The sequence below is a fragment of the Physella acuta genome, unplaced genomic scaffold (assembly GCF_028476545.2).
Source record: "Physella acuta isolate Inbredline_101_S28 unplaced genomic scaffold, ASM2847654v3 ptg001056l, whole genome shotgun sequence".
NCBI classification, from domain to species: Eukaryota; Metazoa; Mollusca; class Gastropoda; family Physidae; genus Physella; species Physella acuta.
The window spans coordinates 82201-101169 of record NW_026732573.1 but is presented as its reverse complement, the minus strand read 5'-3'; the positions used below and the strand labels follow the sequence as shown (position 1 = coordinate 101169).

Here is an 18969-nt window from a genome sequence, read left to right as displayed (position 1 = left end):
AGTGGCGTAGCGAGGTCGGTTGTCACCCGGTGCGGCACTTAATGGTGTCACCCCCCCCCCAGAGGCATAGAGACCCTTCCCAGGGACAAACTTTCAAATTTTCAATTTGCACCCCCCCCCCCTCCTCAAACTTTCGATTTGCACCCCCCCTCAAGTTTTCGATTTGCACCCCCCCCCCTCAAACTTTCGATTTGCACCCCCCCTCGAGTTTTTCTCTATATATTTTGCTATTTTTTGCCTTGGTGTCACCCCACTAAATGGTGTCACCCGGTGCGGTCCGCACCCCCCGCCCCCCCCCTCGCTACGCCCCTGCATGACATCATGTAAATATTCATTATGTACATTTGCAAAACCTTTCGTTTTCATTTGGTGTTCAAAATTATGTTTAAAAATTTGATGTTGATGTACTTGTTTTAATTGCAAATAAAAAAAAAAAAAAAAAAAATCATACATCTATGACCCATTGTGTATTTTAGACGTGAGAACTTGTTTTCTAAAACCGAGTTTTTAAAGATAAATGTAAAGAATACAGGCACTATTTTTCTAGGATCTGAGTTGTTAATGGTAAGGCGCTGGCTGTCCACGCCACTGCCTAGGCGCCCCATTGCGTGCTGTACAGTGCTTCTTCCAGATCTTTATCTCCAGGGGAGGGGGGCACTTGAAATTTTCGGGGGGGGGGGGGGGGGGGGCGGTCAACATTTTTCGGAGGTGGGGTGGGGGGGGGGCTAATAAAAGTATAAGTTTACTATATAAAATCCATCTCGTTTGGGGGGGGGGGGGGGGCAATAGACTGTCTACGAAGAGCCCCCCCCCCTTCTAAGAGATGCCTTGAAGAAACTCTGGTGCTGTATACAGTGTTTCATGCTTTTTTCTCCAGGGGGTGGGACAATTGATATTTTCGTGGGGGGGTGGGGGGTGGGGGTGGGGGTGGGGAAGACTAAATTTTCTGGGTGTGGGAGCGGACACTGATAAAAGAATATATTTTCTATATAAATTCCTGCTTCAGATGAAAACTGTAATACTAAAAGACTAAAAGCGAATACGGCCAGTCAAACTGACTCTGTAAATCACATCCCTGAGCCAAGTCTATCACCATTTTTTATTGCGACTAAATTGTAGAAAAGTATCCAACCTGATTCTCTTAATCCTTTTTTTAAAAAAAATGGAATGCTTTCACAAATTTTAAATCTAATTACCTTATCATTTTCAATTTTAAGAAGTACAGTGTAGGTCAGTAGCGTAGCGGGGGGGGGCATATGTCCCCCGGGCGCCGACTTTAGGGGGCACCAAAATGGGTTGGAAAAATAAATTAAAAGGTTGAGGGGGGGGGGGGGTGCAAATCGAAAGTTTGAGGGGGGGGGGGGGATGCAAATCGAAATCTTTAGGGACGGGGTGCAAATTGAAAAGTTTGTCGGGAAGGGTCGCTACGCCTCTGGTATAGGTGGTCACATTTCTTAAAATATTGTTCTTTTCCTCACATAAACCAATGTCGAATGGTGAATGACATAATTAAGGACTACTGCCGAATTTGATTGTTTTATTCGATATACATCAGTTGTTGGTTGAATCCTACATAATACATAAACGAAAAGAAATATATTATACAATCACGTATTAAACCGTTAATTGAAATAATATAAAATAATTAGCAGAGCGTGGTTTCGATCCACGGACCTCTGGGTTATGGGCCCAGCACGCTTCCACTGCGCCACTCTGCTGTCCGGTCTATTCATAATTTATCTTGTATATATTTTTCACGGTGCGTAGCTGATGCAATAGGCTTACAACACAAATCACAACCTACGGATAAGAACTTTTGTACTAAAACTTTGTTTGTTCTAAAGCGAAAGAAGAAAACAAAAAAGAAAATTGAAACGCAATGCACCACTATTTATAAAATTGTTAAGAAAAAAGAACTTAGTTTAAAATAGATATGCTGAGTATTTATTTGAAGGCCATCTCTGGGCCTAAATATAAAAAAAAAACAACAATGACAAGTAAGCCCCTAGGCCTATTACGAACGATTATCATTAGCCTACTAGATCTATATAATATATGCTGTACTAGTACTGAGGAATATAGATAGTAGTTCACTGATAGGCGTAGGCGGAAATGGAGTGTTGTAATACCCAAAACATTAAAGTTGCCTAACGATAAGTTTCAGCTAATTGTATTTTGTAGTCATATAAATAGTTATCATATAGGCCTAGATCAAAATATTATATAATAGTAGTTAACTATAACGTTTTATAAAAACATTCTTTTTTTTAAAGCATTGGATATAGTTCTATATAAAAGTAAAAGGCTTTTATTTCTTTCGGCCTTTATTTTATGGGTTATCCATAAACGACGTCACATTTTTTGGACGATTTTTACCTCCCCCTCTCAAAGAGCCAGACCCCCCCCCCTCCAATAATTAGGAACATTAGTATGTATTATATACGTACACAGATTCAGAGGCGTAGCGAGGGCGGGCGGGGGGGGGGGGGGGTGGGACATATGTCCCCGGGCGCCGAAATGGGTTGGAAAAACAAATTGAAAGTTTGAAGGGGGTGCAAATCGCAAGTTTTAGGGTGGGGGGGGTGCAAATCGAAAGTCCGAGGGGGGGGGGTGCAAATCGAAAGTTTGTCCCCGGGAAGGGTAGCTACGCCTCTGCACAGATTTAACAATATCAAAAGCCACTATTGTAACAAGAAATTCGTCAATTAACTAAAGGGAAGCAATCAATAATTTAAATATAGTGGGTTATTCTAAAATTACCTCCCCTGTTTGTCCATCCTACAATTAACGAACAACTCAATTTAGCTACAAAGCTTTGTTTAAGTACACTTTAAACAATTTACTTGAGCGACAGCAGCCAAATGATGACATTAATTACTGTCAACGAAATCCAGAGATAATTACCATTTTCTATTACAATTTTTCATGAATTGCTTTTTACAAGTACAACTATTTGCCTGCTTTTTACCATTTTGATTTGAATTTACCTAAACACCAGATAAAACTTTAAAAAAAAACCAACAACAAGGAATTCTGTATTTTTTATTATCAAGAATTTAATAAAACTGTACAAGAAATGATTCACTCACTATTATCATCATAATCATCATCCTTACACATGATAACAATAACTTACATCTTTATCTGTTGAGGTATCTAACACAGCAAAACATTTTTAAAATAGAACCTACAATTTGTAGGCAATAGTTTAATGAAGTCTTTGAAATTTAACAAAAAAAATTGCAGGAAAATTTTATAATGTACAAAATCACTTGGCTCTGTTTTAGTGAATCTTTAAAATGTTAGAAAATCAGCAAATAAACATTATCATCAGTCCATTGATTTTTAGGCATTGTTGTAATGAAAATAAATACACAAACACCTTAGTTGGTCTAATAATTATTACTTTCATACAAAATCTTTTTTTCCGCGACCCCACAAAATGTAACAAAATAAAAAAACAACAACACACATTCCAATCACTTGTCTATTAAAGTCCCTTTCGGTCTTAACTTCTTGGCCTCTTCTTCAGCCTGAAAAAAAAAAATCTTTGAATTAGGAATCTTCAAATCAAGGATTGAATGGTGGGACAGCATGGCCTAGTGGTAGAGCACTAGACTACAAACCCGAAAGTCAGGAAATCATATCTGGGTTCAAGTCAGTAGAAGGCCCCTGAGTCCACCCAGCTTTGATGGGTACCTAACTCATGTTGGGAAAATAGAGGCGGCTGGGCATAGTGCTAAACAGACTATCCCTTCATATGCTGAGGTAATTTAAACAGATGAACTCTACTTCATCTGCCCCATGTTTCTTGGGCACAAACAGGAAATTTTAAAAACAACAACTAATTTTACCTGTTCCATGAGTTTTCGTTTACTCATTCCTTTTCTCAGCAACTGCTTTTCAATAACCTTGGCGTTTGCAGCATATGAATCAGCAATTTCTTTCTATAAAAACAATTTTTAAAATAATTTTTAGATCTTGTTATAATAAATCTCTTCAAAGAATTGGTGTCTGACAAATTAGACAATGTATAATTATAAGAAATGTTCTTAAACTGACTTTTAAAATAATTTTTAGATTATCATATAATAAATCTCTTTCAAGTATTGAATTCCGACAAATTAGACAAAGTATAACTGTTAAAAAAGTTCTAGCACTGACCGCTTCAAGCTCCTCCTCTTCTTCATCCACCGTAGACACTGTGACCGAGCTGAACTTGCCCATGTTTTTTGTGTGTTTTGTCAAGGTCACCTGTAAGTTTTATAAAAAAAAAATAGTTCAGGTCTATGGGATAATAAAACAACATTGGTCTCAGGGATTAAAAACAATAAACAGATTAAATCCTTCATGAGAGTCAAATATTTAAAATGTTTGTAGATTTAGGTAAAGATTCCATATATTAATATTTAAGCAGATATTTTATCTTTTTACCAATTTAGGTAGGCCTTCAAAATAATGAAATCACGCCTTTTAAGATTTACTCTACTGAAATCAAGTTAGCAGCAATAATGAAAGCACAAAGATTTACTCTACTAAAATCAAGTTAGCAGCAGCAATGTTAAACCCAACACTCACCTTCTTGGGTTCACTCAACTGACTGTACACATCTGTTTTGATTCCATCTGTTTCACGTTTCAGGGCGCCATCAACCACAAACATAACGGAGCTGTTCCCTTGGTGGTGGTAGTAAAGAAGTAGACCACATCTGTAACACGTCACAAGTTTAGTGAACAATTTACTAAAAGTAAAGTTAAACATTCTGAGCCGGTGTTTAATAGAGCAGATGAGGTTGAGTTCACTTGTTTCTAAGATGTTGGCAAAAGAAGGGTTAGTGTGTTCATTGCTATGCCCAAAGGCATTCATTTTCTCTAATATGTATGAGTTACCTACATCAGAGCAGGTTGACTCAAAAGCTCCCTACAGAATCGAGTTTGGAATCTCAACTCAAGACTTTCAAGTTACGAGTTGTCTGCTAAAACAACTATGCTATCCTCGATTATTAGTACTATGGATACCCATTTTATTCTTAGAAAAACTAATACAATACAAATGTGGAACTACTGCTTAGATTTCATATGTGAAATAAAAGCTTTGATAACTGATTTATAAATTAATTGAAAATTATGTCTTAGATATCTGAAGTTTGTGGAATAAATTAATGGTATAAATGTAGCCTATTTTTTGTTTCTTTTTAAAATAGCCTTAATTAGGTATACAAATTCAAAATTTGTAAATCTGAAAAACTAAATAAACAAAGCTAAAAGAGTAAGCTGCTTGTGGCAAATAATGTCGTGTGAATCATGCTTAATACATGAATAATTAGTTATGTTTGATACAAGAATTAATTGACTCCCATTGACAAATCATTTGCAGTAGATACAACAATTTAAAAAATAAAATTTCATCACCTTTTACATTTCTGTCTATACTGTTTCTCCAAGCCTTCAGGTCTGCAAGACAAAAATTTTATATTTACAAATATTGCTTAATATTTATAATTATTTATAAACACAGTGGAAAATCATGTTTATGTTAATATTATAAATGTATTATGTTACTGATTTACCTAAAACATTGTTCAAATGAAGGCATTATTTATTGCATGACTTTAATAATTTAAGTTGTCTAGAGGCAGTTTACTTAAAAGTACCGCTGTTTTCCAAACACCTAAAAAATATACTCTGTTACGCTTATTTTAAAAAATATGTGCTTTGAAAAAAAAACAACCGCAAACTACACATCTGTTGCTAAAAACAACAACCAAAACCCCTTATTTGAGACAACAGCATCATGAACTAAGACAACTTAATTAAATGTGCCTTTTTTCCTTAATGTCAAACTAAGTAAGACAGGAGGTCAGAGTGTATGGCTAACTTGCCAGATCAGTTACTGGCATACTTTAACCAACTTAGCACAAGCTGACCATAACATCTTTTAATGTGCCAGTTAAAGACAGTCCATAAAAAACTTTTTTATATGTTATATTTCAAAAAGAAAGATTTATTTTCTGTCACTGTTTTCACCCTGTGTCAAGGCGTAGATTTACATGTGACAGCATTAACGATAGAGTAAGACATTGACAGTTAAAGAGGATGCTAAGAGTTAGTTCATATTCTCAGGCAGATAAGGCTCGTTAGCTGGGGACAGCCACTCTTCAAGGAGAGACAACTCCAAAATCAAACAACTGCTGCCTTGTAGTTTGTTCTTGGTTGGACAAAGGCTATGGAAGCAAATCCAAAAAGTAAAGCAGGCTGAAATCGGAGTCAATGGCCTCAATGGCACATAACCAGTTGACACGTATACTTAATTGTGTTGGAGGGGATCCCTTCCAACACTAAAAATAAGAACAAAGAAGAAGTTCATATTGACGGTTGACAATGTGACTAGAGAGTATTTCCGATTGTTTTGTTTACTGAACAGAATATGTGTAGTGCAAGTGTTATAAGGCAAAGAGTACAGAATGATGCAGTAGACAAGACTTAATCAAGCTCCACCATTTAAAAAAATAAGAGTAAAGAATTATTTCAAAAACCTTTTAATGTAAACAATCTCATCTGGGTCACAAGTGAGCTTGTGTGCATGTTTCTGACTGTCAATAACTCTGGCTTTATCTCGTTTCCTCAGTGGTAGCTTCTCCAAAGGACAATCTGCAGAAAATTTTTGTGTTTGATGAATTACAGAAATCACCGACAGTATTTTTAGTTAGACTTACAATACTATTCTACATTATCTTAACCATGAAAGGCCTAGACTTCAGGCTATAGGCCTGTTGTTTATTTTATATAAAAAGCAAATTGCATAACTTAAATATTGTAAGTTGGCTCATCATAAACATTCACATGATTTTTCTAAAACTGTTGGCCAAGAGTTACCAACTTCTTTTTAAAACTGAACTATTTCAATCCCTTATTTTGTGTGGACCTGGGTGTTAAATTTTATTAAGTTGTATTGTGGAGTACCTAGAAGAAAAGAAATTGGCCTAGTAAATTGTTTTTTTTAAAGATTTATAGATTGTCTAACAAAATTTAGCTGAACGTAAAAAAAAAATTCTTAACTTAAAATTTTGAAAGAGTAAGACATTTTACTAAAATCTAAATAATTACTTCTGTACTTGTGTCCTGTACTTGTAGGTAGGCATACGTTTTAGTAACTTACCAAGAATAAGGGACATCTGTCCGCACAAACAATAATACACATACAAAGGTTTCTCCCCTTGGTATTCTTCTTGATCTTTTGTGTCGGTGCAAACAACACTTTTTGAAACAACTTTTGGCATTTTAAAATTCTTTTTGGTTTGTCGTTTGTGATTCTTTTAATGTGAATTTGAGTTTTCTTTTATTCTAAAATTCAACTGTAATGTTTGTGTGTTCACTCATTTCATTTGTAGATCTAGAAATAGAAAATAATTTCAAAATAAATAATAAAATAAAAAGTAGGCTTAATTAATTATACATTAGTTAGTGTTGAAGTCAAATTTCGTTCTCTGCATACTGGCCAAAGTGCTCCAAAACACAACACTCCAACATATAGTTTCTAACGTGTTTATTCCGATCCTTTAAATTCTTGCGATCCGCCCTTCACTCCTTTATCCTAATAGCTGTCAATAATCTCTCATCTTATGGCTCAGAGACTTGGAGGCGGTTGCGAAGACAAATACTGATAAGCTACAGGCATTTGTAAACAAATGCTTACGACATATACTTAAAATGAGATGGCCAGACAAAATATCAAACAAAGACCTGTGGCAAACTTTAAAGCAACAGCCAATAGAGGCAGATATCAAGGCCCGTAAATGGGGATGGATCGGACACACATTAAGAAAAGAAAAAGAAAACATCGCAAAACATGCTTTGGACTGGAATCCCCAGGGAAAAAGGAGGGTGGGCCGGGAAAGGAAGACATGGAGAAGAACGGTTGAAGAATAGGCGAAAACAGCTGGGCTCACATGGGCACAGATAAAAGGAGCAGCCCAAAACCGAGTCCGATGGAGATGTGTGGCTGCAGCCCTTAGCTCCCCAGGGGCCACAAAGGAATGATGATGATGAATCTCTCACCAACTACCATATAAAAAGACCCCACACACTTGCTCACACCACTTTTATACACACATTCGATCTTGGTATAAAAATACATTAAAAAAACCCTGCGTAACTTAGAGGTCATCCATAAATGACAGCATGCTTTTTTTGACAATTTTTACCTCTCCCCTCCCCTCCGTCACAAAACGCCAGACCTGCCCCCCCCCCCCCCCCCTCCCTAAAATGACGTCACACCTCAGCCTACAACCCCACTCAACATTGAAGTTGAATTTTTCTTAAAACATCGATATTTTTCCAAAATCTTGTCTGAACTCTCTCAACATAGAGTATTTTAATCAATTCCTATTACAATTTATTAAAACAGTTTTCTAAAACGTGAAATAACAGCTAAAATTCGTTTTCTAACATTACTTATTGTTAATGTGACGTCCCACCGTCTGACCCCCCCCCTCCCCCTCATCACACCCCGTATCAAAATTACGGACCTCCTCCTCCCTACGAGTGTGACATCATTTATGGACGACCCCTAAACTCACACACCCTATCCCCCAAGTTCTTCTAACTGTCTAACTCTAACTATACTAACCTCTACTAATCAGAAATACAATCAACCCTTCCATAACAGATAATAATGAGATTTTGGTAATCTCGCATTTTAGGTACGTAAAAATCGGTCGAGTCTAGTAATGTGAAAAAAAGGGTGATTCATTATTATGGCTTCAATACAAGTAGGCCTATATTGTGAAATATTTGTGTCAAATATAATAGATAACTAAATAATAAACAAAAAGCAATGTCTAAAATCTAAATATATCAATCATTGTAGGCCAGAAATTAACTTTGAACAGCAGTGTTTGTGAGCAAGATTTGCTTTATAGACAGCAGCCATCAGTAAATAAGAGTGGCTTCCCTTGAATCTCTTACTAAAGTAGTAAAGTGTTACCAAAAAAACGTATAGGCCTACATTATACATGATGGCTGCTACGGTAAATGAGCTTGGTTGCATCTGATGAAAACATAGCTAATTTTTATCTAATTTTATTTATTAGGCCTACCTACTGAAAAGTTTTAATACAATTGTTTAAAAACTAAAACAGGTACATTAGGCTCATTAGGCCTAAGTGCAAAAAGGTGCATAATTAATATGCTACATTTGGCTCGTACTAGAGACTAGACAAGACTAGGCCCTACCCACAGTCCACTTTTGTACAGTGTACGACGTATGTACAGTAAACTTGAGTAAACAACTAGATCTAGATCAAGATATACCAGTACCAGCCCACAGTGAAGTGCCGTGATTTTGAATGGACACACACTTTCACACTCATTTCCACTGGAAATTCCAGAAATTCCACACTGCAATTTATGTAGGCCTAGTAAATAAAAGGTAATCTATCGTTTTAGGTACGTAAAATCACCCGCGACTAGTAATGTGAAAAACAGGTGACTCCTTAAATTTTAATAATTATTTCACATTTTGAGGAGGATTTATGTTTTGAAAAATACAAAAATGTTTCCTTGTTTCATTTATGTACCTATTTTTAAACAATTGAATTAAAACTTTTCAGTAATAAATTTAGACTAGCGATGTTTCCAACAGATGCAACCATGCTCATTTACTATAGCAGCCATCTTGTTTATTTATTTTTATTGTAAACTTATAGCGCAAGATTCAGGGGAAGCCACTCTAACTTACAGATGGCCGCTTTAATTTTTATATAGTATATTTTTATATAGCAAATCCTGCTCGCAAACACTGCTGCTTAAAGTTAATTTCTTGCCTATATTGATATATTTAGTAGGGTTGTCGGCATCCGCCGAGTCCGCGGTAAAAACATGACCCGAAATCGCCCATTACTTTCTGATACCGGACACACGAGATTTGGTTTTGCATACTAATAAGTTTTTAATTTATGGTAATTAATTAAGTTTAAAAGGTCATTTCCTAAGGTTAATTAAAAAGTAGAGTGATTGTCCCTTAGTTTTAATGGCTTTGCGACCTGATTGCATGCTGTCTCTGCTTTGGTCTTCCCTCTGTATCAAGGTTAGTTTCAAATACGTTGGAATCTCGATTTTTTAAAAGATTCCTCTAGATGAGAGTAGATTACTGATCAGACATATCTTAAGTAATTGGAAATGAAATTTGTTTTTGGATATTTTGACTCCGACATTAGTTATACCCCTCCGAACGTAGTCACTGTATGTAGGTCACGCTGCCACCATTGTTATATTTTTTCATCCCGATCTTCCTGCTTTAAGTTTGATCAACTAATAACAGCATTCTTATGGCATGTGCAAACAAATCTAATTTTTTATTTCAAAATATATTTACATACCCATCTTTAATTTTTTCAGCTCTAGTTCTAGTTTTGCAGAATGTTTTTCCTAAAAATCCAATTTTGTCAGACAAGAGTCAGACCTAGATCTAGGTTACCTGTCTGTTGCTATACACTAGCATTGTGCTAACTGTAATTTTAAGTATTCAAGTTCTACTTACCCTTAGATATAGTTATATGCTGAAAATCAGAATCCATACACAATTCACACATAAAAACATTGATCTGATAACTTCATTTCACTTATTACAAAATGGCTTTTATATGGACTCTACTTCACCTGCCCAAAATAACAAGGCAGTTATAGACACATTACAGTGTTCAAGTCATTTACTTTAGATTTCTGACTATGGAGTTCTTTCATTCACTGTATTTATATAAAATATTGCTTTAGAAACATTTTCATATTTGCGCAGCAGTTTTATAACATAATGGCTTAAAGATGGACTCTACTTCACCTGCCCAAAATAATGAGGCAATTATATGCACATAACAGTGTTCAAGTCATTTACTTTAGATTTCAAACTTTGTAGTTCTTTTATTTGCTGTATTTATATAAAATATGGCTTTAGAAACATTTTCATATTTGCGCAGCACACAGTTTTTTGGGGTTATGGGAGGAAGCCAACACAAAAATATAAGTTCTGTATTATTTTTATTCATTTCAACAACATTTACAAGTTCTATATATCATTCTAGCTAAACTCTGCAAATATGAACAAAATACAAATGCAATTAAAATAACTATGCTCAATTTATTCAGGTATACCATGACTTGTCACAATTGGCCAATGCAAAAGTAAGGGGATTCCACCCCTCACAAAAAAATTCGCAAAAAAAAAAACTATTTGAGCTAGACAAAAAATCTTTTTTGTTTTGTTTTCATTTTGTTGAGCTCTACAAGAATATGTAGAGCAAATTACACTGTCCGGACACACACCGCGAAAAAACGCAACTTAAAACTTCCATGCGGTCTCATTCAGTAACCGCTTAACATAGGAAGGAAAAAAAAGTATCATATCTATCCGCAATCATTCTACTTTAATAATGTGTGTGTCATTTTGTATTCATACGCATAGAACTTTAGCTATTCTTGTTATAGTGACTGGGGGGTCTTAACATGTGTTCGGACACATGTAATACAATTTCAAATGTGTTCGGACACCTTTACCCGTCATCGGACAAAGCACTTTTTGTTCATTTAGAATAATTTAAAGTCAATTTAATGAATAAAAACATATATAATATGCATTTATATTGTGTTATTGATTGTTTGTGAGGTAATTTTAATAGTATAAAACCTTTTTCCCACACTCCCAAAGTTCATCCCATTCAGCCATTGCGGCTCGCGCAGTACGCTGCTAAGCCAGCCAGGTCACATGATTCCCCCTCCTCTTTCGCATTCCACTGCATTCTTGACCTTATTTTGACCCTTTCCCTTCAATAACCAGCCCCTTTTATGCTCTAAATTCTTATTTAATAATATTTTTGTGTTGCTGTCCGGTCCCATGTAAGGTCAAAAAAGTTAGCGAACACCCCTTTTTTATTGTTCAAGCACAAAATAACCCATTAACCTTGACATTTACGATGTTCCATACATATATAGAAGCTATTTATAGTGTAACCTTTTAGCTAAGCGTTGATTGGTTCAAATTTTGCCCCTAAGTCCAACCCTAGGTCACTTCATCCGGCTGGTGTAAAAATAGAAATGTGCGTACCATGCAACGTTAAAAATTTTCTAAAAATAATTCTTGAGAGAGGAAACGGAAGTACTTGACACGGAAGTGTTCATAAATGAACAGTTTACGTGCAGGCGCCGTTGTTTCGCATGAGACATGCTAATTAAAGTTTCTATGAGCCAAAAACCGACGAAGTGTTCGGTCCCATGTAGTGTTCGGACAATGTAATTTGCTCTAATTTTTATTTTTATATGATGATTAGTGCTTTTTTACCAAAATCCCTAATATTTAGCCATTGATTTAGGTTTATTATTCATTTATCTATAATATTTGACACAAATATAGATCTATCACAATAATATAATATAGATCTATTTCTATTAAAGTAATTAAAGTTTAAAGCCTTGAAAATTAGGTAACTTTCGTAACATTACTAGATCTAGCCGCGGGCGATAAACGACAAACGTACCTAAAACGATAGATTACCAAATAAAAATATTAGGCCTAGGCCTATATTACTTGAATTCCATATTAAAATATGTATATGATAGATCTAATATTTGTCAATAAAGTACAGGTCTAATTAAGTAATTAAAAACCTACAGTCTACGTACTACGTACGTAATTTTAAGTTTCTGTTGAAGTTGTACACATAACACTACTTATTATCGTTCTTTTCTAAGTGTTCTACGTCACATTTTTATGTGTATTTTTTCCCTGTTTCGCTTTTAAATATAATAATAAAAATTTAGTAAGTTAATATTTTTATTTTTTCTTGGGTGGACAAATACTTTAACAGTTTGTTTTAAATAAAAAGAACAAATCGTGTGACTATTTTATTTTAAAGTTGTTAAGATGTGTGTGTGTGTGTGTGTGTGTGGCTGGAGGGGCGTGGGAGTTCATACTTCAGTAGGCCGAATGCAATTTTTTTGAATTTCTGAAGCCACAGCCACCCCTCCTCCCACGGCCATCGACATAGGAGCCACCTAATAAAATGCCTCACTCGAGACTGCCCATCTAAATTTTAAAATTTTCTAAATAACAACAACAAACAACTAACAACAACAAAAATCACAATTAGGCCCAACCTAGAAACTACCAAAAATGCTAGCTAATAGCCAACTGGGTATCCTAGTGCTCAAGGTTGTAGATTAATCAATTTTAAAAATAATTTATACATTTAAAAAAAAAGTCTTTTGAAAAAGCAAAGTACTGAATTTTCAAAAAGAATCAACGTATTTTATAACTGAATTTTAGCTGTTATTTCACACTTTCAATTACTATTTTGAAAATTGTAATAGGGCCTGTATTAGTAGGCCTACACACTGACCAACGCAGTATACATCAATGACTAAGTTTAATTAACACTTAAGAAAAAAATTGATGTTTTGTTTCAAAAATTAAAATGTCGGTATATTCTACTGTTCTAAGGTTTGACATCATTTTAGAAAGGGGGTGGGTGTGTTGTGACGATTGGGGGGGGGGGGGGATCGACAATTAAACGTAACGTCGTTTTAAAGATCACTTATTGGCCTAAGTAAAGGTTTCTTTTTAACGTAGGCTAGTTGATGTAGACAGAGTTTCTTACATGTATCTCTTGGGGGGGGGGGGGGAGGGAGGGGGTGTAATTGCCCCCGAAGCATGGTTTTGCCCCATTTCAAACAAAATATAATTTATTAGTAATTTATGCTTTTACCCCCCCCCCCCCCCCTTTTTTTTTCCAGTCCCCCCCCCCCCCCCCCCCCCGAAAGTTTCAAGCCCCACCCCCTCCACCCCAGGAGGAAAAAAAAATTGAAAAAGGCTAGATCTAGATTCTATAGGCTGAATGATTTTTCTAAACAACTGCTTTCTAGATCATCTAAATGTAGTCTTTATCTTTACAGGCAGTATTAATTTAAACATTGTCGTTGGATTAGGCTAATGTATTCTAGTTTTAAAAAACCGAGAGGTGGGAAAAGAAGGAAAGCACAAGTTAAGCTGACCAATAGTTTGTGTCAAACTATGTCACTGTCTCCAGTGTGAGTCTTTAAAAACACAACTTTGATTGGATAATAAATCACGTGACTAGATAAATGTCGGCCTTCACTGGGACATTCGATATTTTGTATTGTAATGCTTCTGAACAAGAATGAAATAAAAGAGTGCATCATAATATTTTGTTCCTGGACACTTGCTGTTGTCCTGTAGAGGAGACTGGGACATTATTATCAAAAAATTGAGTTAGTCTGTGATTCTATACTCTTAGTGACAGGCTTAGGCGGTTCACAGTAACAAAAATGGCGTCTGAAAGTGGCACCTCTTACAGTCAGGTAAGTTTATTTTTGCATATTTCTAGTGCTCCTTTGCATATTAGTGCACAACTGTCACTTCATTTTGTGTCCCACAAGTGCCAATTAGTATTGATAAATTTAATTTTGTATAAACTGCAGCAGTGCACGAAAATAATAGTTATAAGTTTTGACATAGGAAGTTAAAGTAGGAAGATGAACTGATAACTGAGGGGAGGTTTTATTAAATTATTTTTTCTAGATTTCTAAAGTCTCTATCTAACCTCGTCTGTCAACATATATAGATTCTAGGGCCTATTTGTCCTTCTTTTGTTTTGTTGGCTAAATTAAAAAAAAACGAGTTGCATAGAAAATTGAATTTTAAGGCAAGTTTTTAAAGAAACCCACCCAGTGACTGTAGTGAACTGTAGTGTGAGACAGAGACTCAGACTCTCAGACAGGGTCAAATTAATTGTGTCACTTGGTTTAAGTTTTAAACATTGCAGTTTACCCCACTAGAGATCTAGAATCTAGATCTAGCAGTACTAGAAGATGTAATCTAGATCTAGATCTAGATTCAAGATATCAAACTTACTAACTTGACCTGACTCACTTCATTCAGTCAGTATTCAGTATTTTATTGTGAGTCAGGAATGAGGAAGTGTCAGATGGATGACTGAATAAAGTTTTAGGCCCTATTAAGTTAGTTTGATTTTGTTTAGGGCCTAGATTTTTTTTAAATATTAAGATTTTGATATCAAGATTTATGAGATCAAATTAACAGGCAAATAGGCCTAATGGTAGCCTAATTGTATGAGTTTTCTGGTTTCATCCTGTTTTAGTCCAAATCCCTAACACTTATTGCTTGGCTTACAATATTATAGTATACACAAAAATAAAGCATGACAGAACACCAACTTAATTAATTTGAAACTTAGTTTTGAAAATGACAGGCTCACTACCCAGAGGCATAGCGATGGGGGGGCAGGGGGGGCATATGTCCCCGGGCACCGACCTTAGGGGGCGCCAAAATGGGTTGTAAAAATAAATTAAAATGTCATTTTAGCTGCATTTTTGTAGTTTGAGGGGGGGGGGGTGCAAATCGAAAGTTTGAGGGGGGGGGGGTGCAAATTGAAAGGTTGCTCTCAAGGGGGCGCCAAATTGAAAGTTTGTCCCCGGGCGCCGGGAAGGGTCGCTACGCCTCTGTCACTACCTAACCCAAACCAATTTTGGTCATTAAAAATAGTTTTTGATAAATTATTTCAGCCCCAAATTGACATAAAAACCCAACACACATCTTTTTAAGACTCGTTTAAAGATAGGTCTATTTAAATAAATACTTTTTCGCCAGATAGGAAGTCTGAGATGCAACTTTTATCAATACATACAGCGTCAGTGTATCAGATTATGATGCCAATCTGCATCCCTCTCCTACCTTTAGCAGAAAATTACAGATTTACTAATTTTATAGGTTTATACATTAGTTCTATATTTTGATCATAAATTAAATGCAAAATAATAACACAGGCTGGTAAACCGTAAACTATACATTTCATTTCTCTTGGGATAAGTTAGTTTTTTAAAATTTATTTAGGTTAGGCTAAGCAACATCAAAATAATAGCAAAGACCAATACCTAAGTGATTCCTCAGATGAGCAGAGAAGAAAATGGGATTCGTTTAATTGATTGACAGTTATAATATTGCTCACATGATTTTAATTCCTTATATTTGTTGAATATTGTTTATTGTAAATTTCATGCTTGCCACTTAAAAGTTAAAAAAAAAAATTATTATATGATTATTGAGCAATTTGATACTTTTTGATAGCTCAACCCCTAAAAAATGAGGTATATCACTGCTCTGCTTTATGTTCATAGGATCAGTTTATTTAGATTTTGGTTTATTAATAATACATTTTAAAGATCAAGCTATCCAATCATCAATAGCATAACAGTACTGTTAGGTTTAATACTCACTTATGGTTAATATTGTTTTTTTGACAACACCAAGCAGTATTATTGTTAGAATAAGATACGTTTACTATGGCAAGTAGCCCATCTTTAAGTAATTTTTCATTTACATTGCTCAGTCCCGTATGTGTTTTATGGCTATTTTAAGTGTTCTCTATACTGTTTTGTATCTGCATCCGTTTCTAAAATGTTTTTCCTCTGGCTTTTGTTTCTGTCTCCCACTGTCTGAGAGCTGTCCTTGTTCTCTGTCATGTTAATTTAATCTTTGCAGACTGAAAGAATCTTGGTCTGACTGAAGTTTATTCAGAACTTTCAACAACCTATTAGTGGCTATTTTTGTGTGTTGACTATTATTATTAACATCTGCATTATATAACCTAATATTTAAAAGTTTGAAACGTAAAGTTAAACTAACATTAAAGGTATGCATTAGACGTAGTATTTCAACTATATTCATTTTCATTAATTCTTATTTATTTATCTAAAGAGTTCTTTGAAAATGCTTAAAGTAAGAAAGGAGATGCTTTTTTTGATGATTAATGTGATTTTTCTTAGATAAATTATAAAATTAAATTCCACTTCAGATTGTTAACATTCTCTTTCTCTAATAATGATACACTCCCCATGGTTCCTTTATCTATAACAATAATGAAATGGTTCTGCTACTGCTAGTTCCTACATCTCTCTAATAACAATATGGTTCCCCTAGTTCCTACATCTCTCTAATAACAATATGGTTCCCCTAGTTCCTACATCTCTCTAATAACAATATGGTTCCCCTAGTTCCTACATCTCTCTAATAACAATATGGTTCCCCTAGTTCCTACATCTCTCTAATAACAATATGGTTCCCCTAGTTCCTACATCTCTCTAATAACAATATGGTTCCCCTAGTTCCTACATCTCTCTAATAACAATATGGTTCCCCTAGTTCCTACATCTCTCTAATAACAATATGGTTCCCCTAGTTCCTAAATCTCTGATACTTCCTCTCTACCTGGCTGTGCAAGCACAAGGTCTGTTCTGTTGTACCTGAGATATGGGGGTCTAGTTGATAACAGAATAACAAAGCTATGGCTTGTGTTTACAAAACCCTACCTGTTGACACCCAAAGTTCCTTAGCTGCACTTATATTTTTTTTTATCTAGTCTTGAAAACCAGTTGGCATCCCATCTAAAACCCTATCTTTTGTTTGAATGCCGTTTATATTTAGCACATCTTAATGCATGTAGGCCTACAAGTTTATTGAGGTAATTAAAACTTAACTGTAGCATGGTGAAGAGAAGATGTAGATCTATAGGTTTCAACCTGGCTCATTCTTTACCTGAGCTTGGAAGCAGTGTCTGTTACGTAACTCTCTGGCAGACAACCCACCCTAATGCGCCACACCCTTTTAAAAATTCATCACATTTTCACGCCAACAATAACCTCAATTTGCTGGTGAAATGCTTTTAATCAGTTATTACAAACTGGCACCTCAGTGTATTTAATGTGTAGGTATCTACGCTGAGCAGACACAGGGCGTATTCTAAACTTCCCAGGGATTAGTGGTATTAATCTCTTCTCAGATGATGCCTGCCTGTAGACATTGTGCTGCGCCTAACACACGAGATTTATAACCTCCCCTACCTGCAGTCACATAATGAAATGTCTGTATTGTTTTTTTTTAAAGCATTCTGGCGTATTAGTGTGGCGCCTGGTAAACATAGCTGCATGCTTTATGTCTTATTGACGGCGTTTATTTGTTTCTCACGAGAAAAGTCTTTTTTAAAAATAAATTAATATATTTAACTGTTCAAAATATTTTAAAATGCACTATCGGGTCATCTAAGTTCGTGACCCTTGTTTCTTACAACCGGCGGCTGGGATACTTTAAAGTAGGTCATGTTTACATTTACGGCCGTAAAAACCTGCGACGACCAGGGGGTAACTGATCTTGTAACCTGGTTTGTTACTTGTTGTATAGGCACTGTCGGCTTAGGCGGCAACGCGGCATAGATCTGTATTCTAGCTGGGGCGTTTCCTCGGAAGTTATTCCTAACTTACCTAGTCTACAACAACGAAACAAATACTTTTATTTTTATTTTATTTTGCTTTTTGGGTATCTATGTCATATAAACCAAAATTAAAATAAAATGTAAAAAAAAATAATTTCCATTGAGGATAAACCAGGTTTCAGTACATTAACGTAAAATACTCGTGCTTGTATTAATCGATTCCCGTTTTGTTTAGACATTAGTAATTAATCAACCCATCATTAAACCGTCGACAGCTTTAAATTTTTAAAGTTTGATAACTCAGGTTTGTACACAAAGAATTAAAACTACGTCTTACTTCGACAACAGTATGCTAGCTTAGTTGAAAACAGGCTATCATATACCACTCATGTTTGATGCTCGTCATTCGACTGTTTGTTCACAATCTCGCTAGGCTAGGTGGTGGGCGGTGGGATTTCCCAGGGAAATTACCGTTTTGGGGCTTCGATATTTGATAGACGCACACTCAGACCTTTCAGGTCAAAAGGTGAAGCTGTCGCCCCGATTTTTTTTTTTATGACGCACATTTTGTAGTTCATTGGTAAGCAACAAAAAAAAAATTGAGTGTGGTCCTTGTTAGTTCTTTGTCCTGGAAAAAATAACGTAAAATAAAACGTTAGCTTGTAATTCAATCATTT

At 35.5% G+C, this 18969-nt stretch overlaps 1 protein-coding gene and 1 non-coding gene across 4 annotated transcripts; both read right to left on the bottom strand.

The window, feature by feature from the left end:
* Nucleotides 1-1646: 1646 nt before the first annotated feature.
* Nucleotides 1647-1718, bottom strand: Trnam-cau (transfer RNA methionine (anticodon CAU)). The gene has a single exon. It is a non-coding gene; the product is annotated as a tRNA-Met (tRNA).
* A 1315-nt stretch (nt 1719-3033) lies between these two features.
* Nucleotides 3034-12742, bottom strand: LOC131955128 (STING ER exit protein). 3 transcript variants are annotated; one of them, XM_059319104.1, is made up of 8 exons: nt 12679-12742; nt 7159-7392; nt 6536-6650; nt 5412-5453; nt 4579-4708; nt 4165-4254; nt 3855-3947; nt 3034-3533 (listed from the first exon to the last, which is right to left on the bottom strand). In XM_059319104.1, exons 2-8 carry the CDS (start codon nt 7277-7279, stop codon nt 3480-3482), a joined length of 645 nt encoding a protein of 214 aa, XP_059175087.1. In that variant the 5' UTR covers nt 7280-7392; nt 12679-12742; the 3' UTR covers nt 3034-3479. The 3 variants fall into 3 exon arrangements, with proteins under 3 accessions (XP_059175087.1, XP_059175089.1, XP_059175088.1); XM_059319106.1 differs by having other exon boundaries at nt 12672-12716; XM_059319105.1 differs by having other exon boundaries at nt 12661-12708.
* Nucleotides 12743-18969: the final 6227 nt, after the last annotated feature.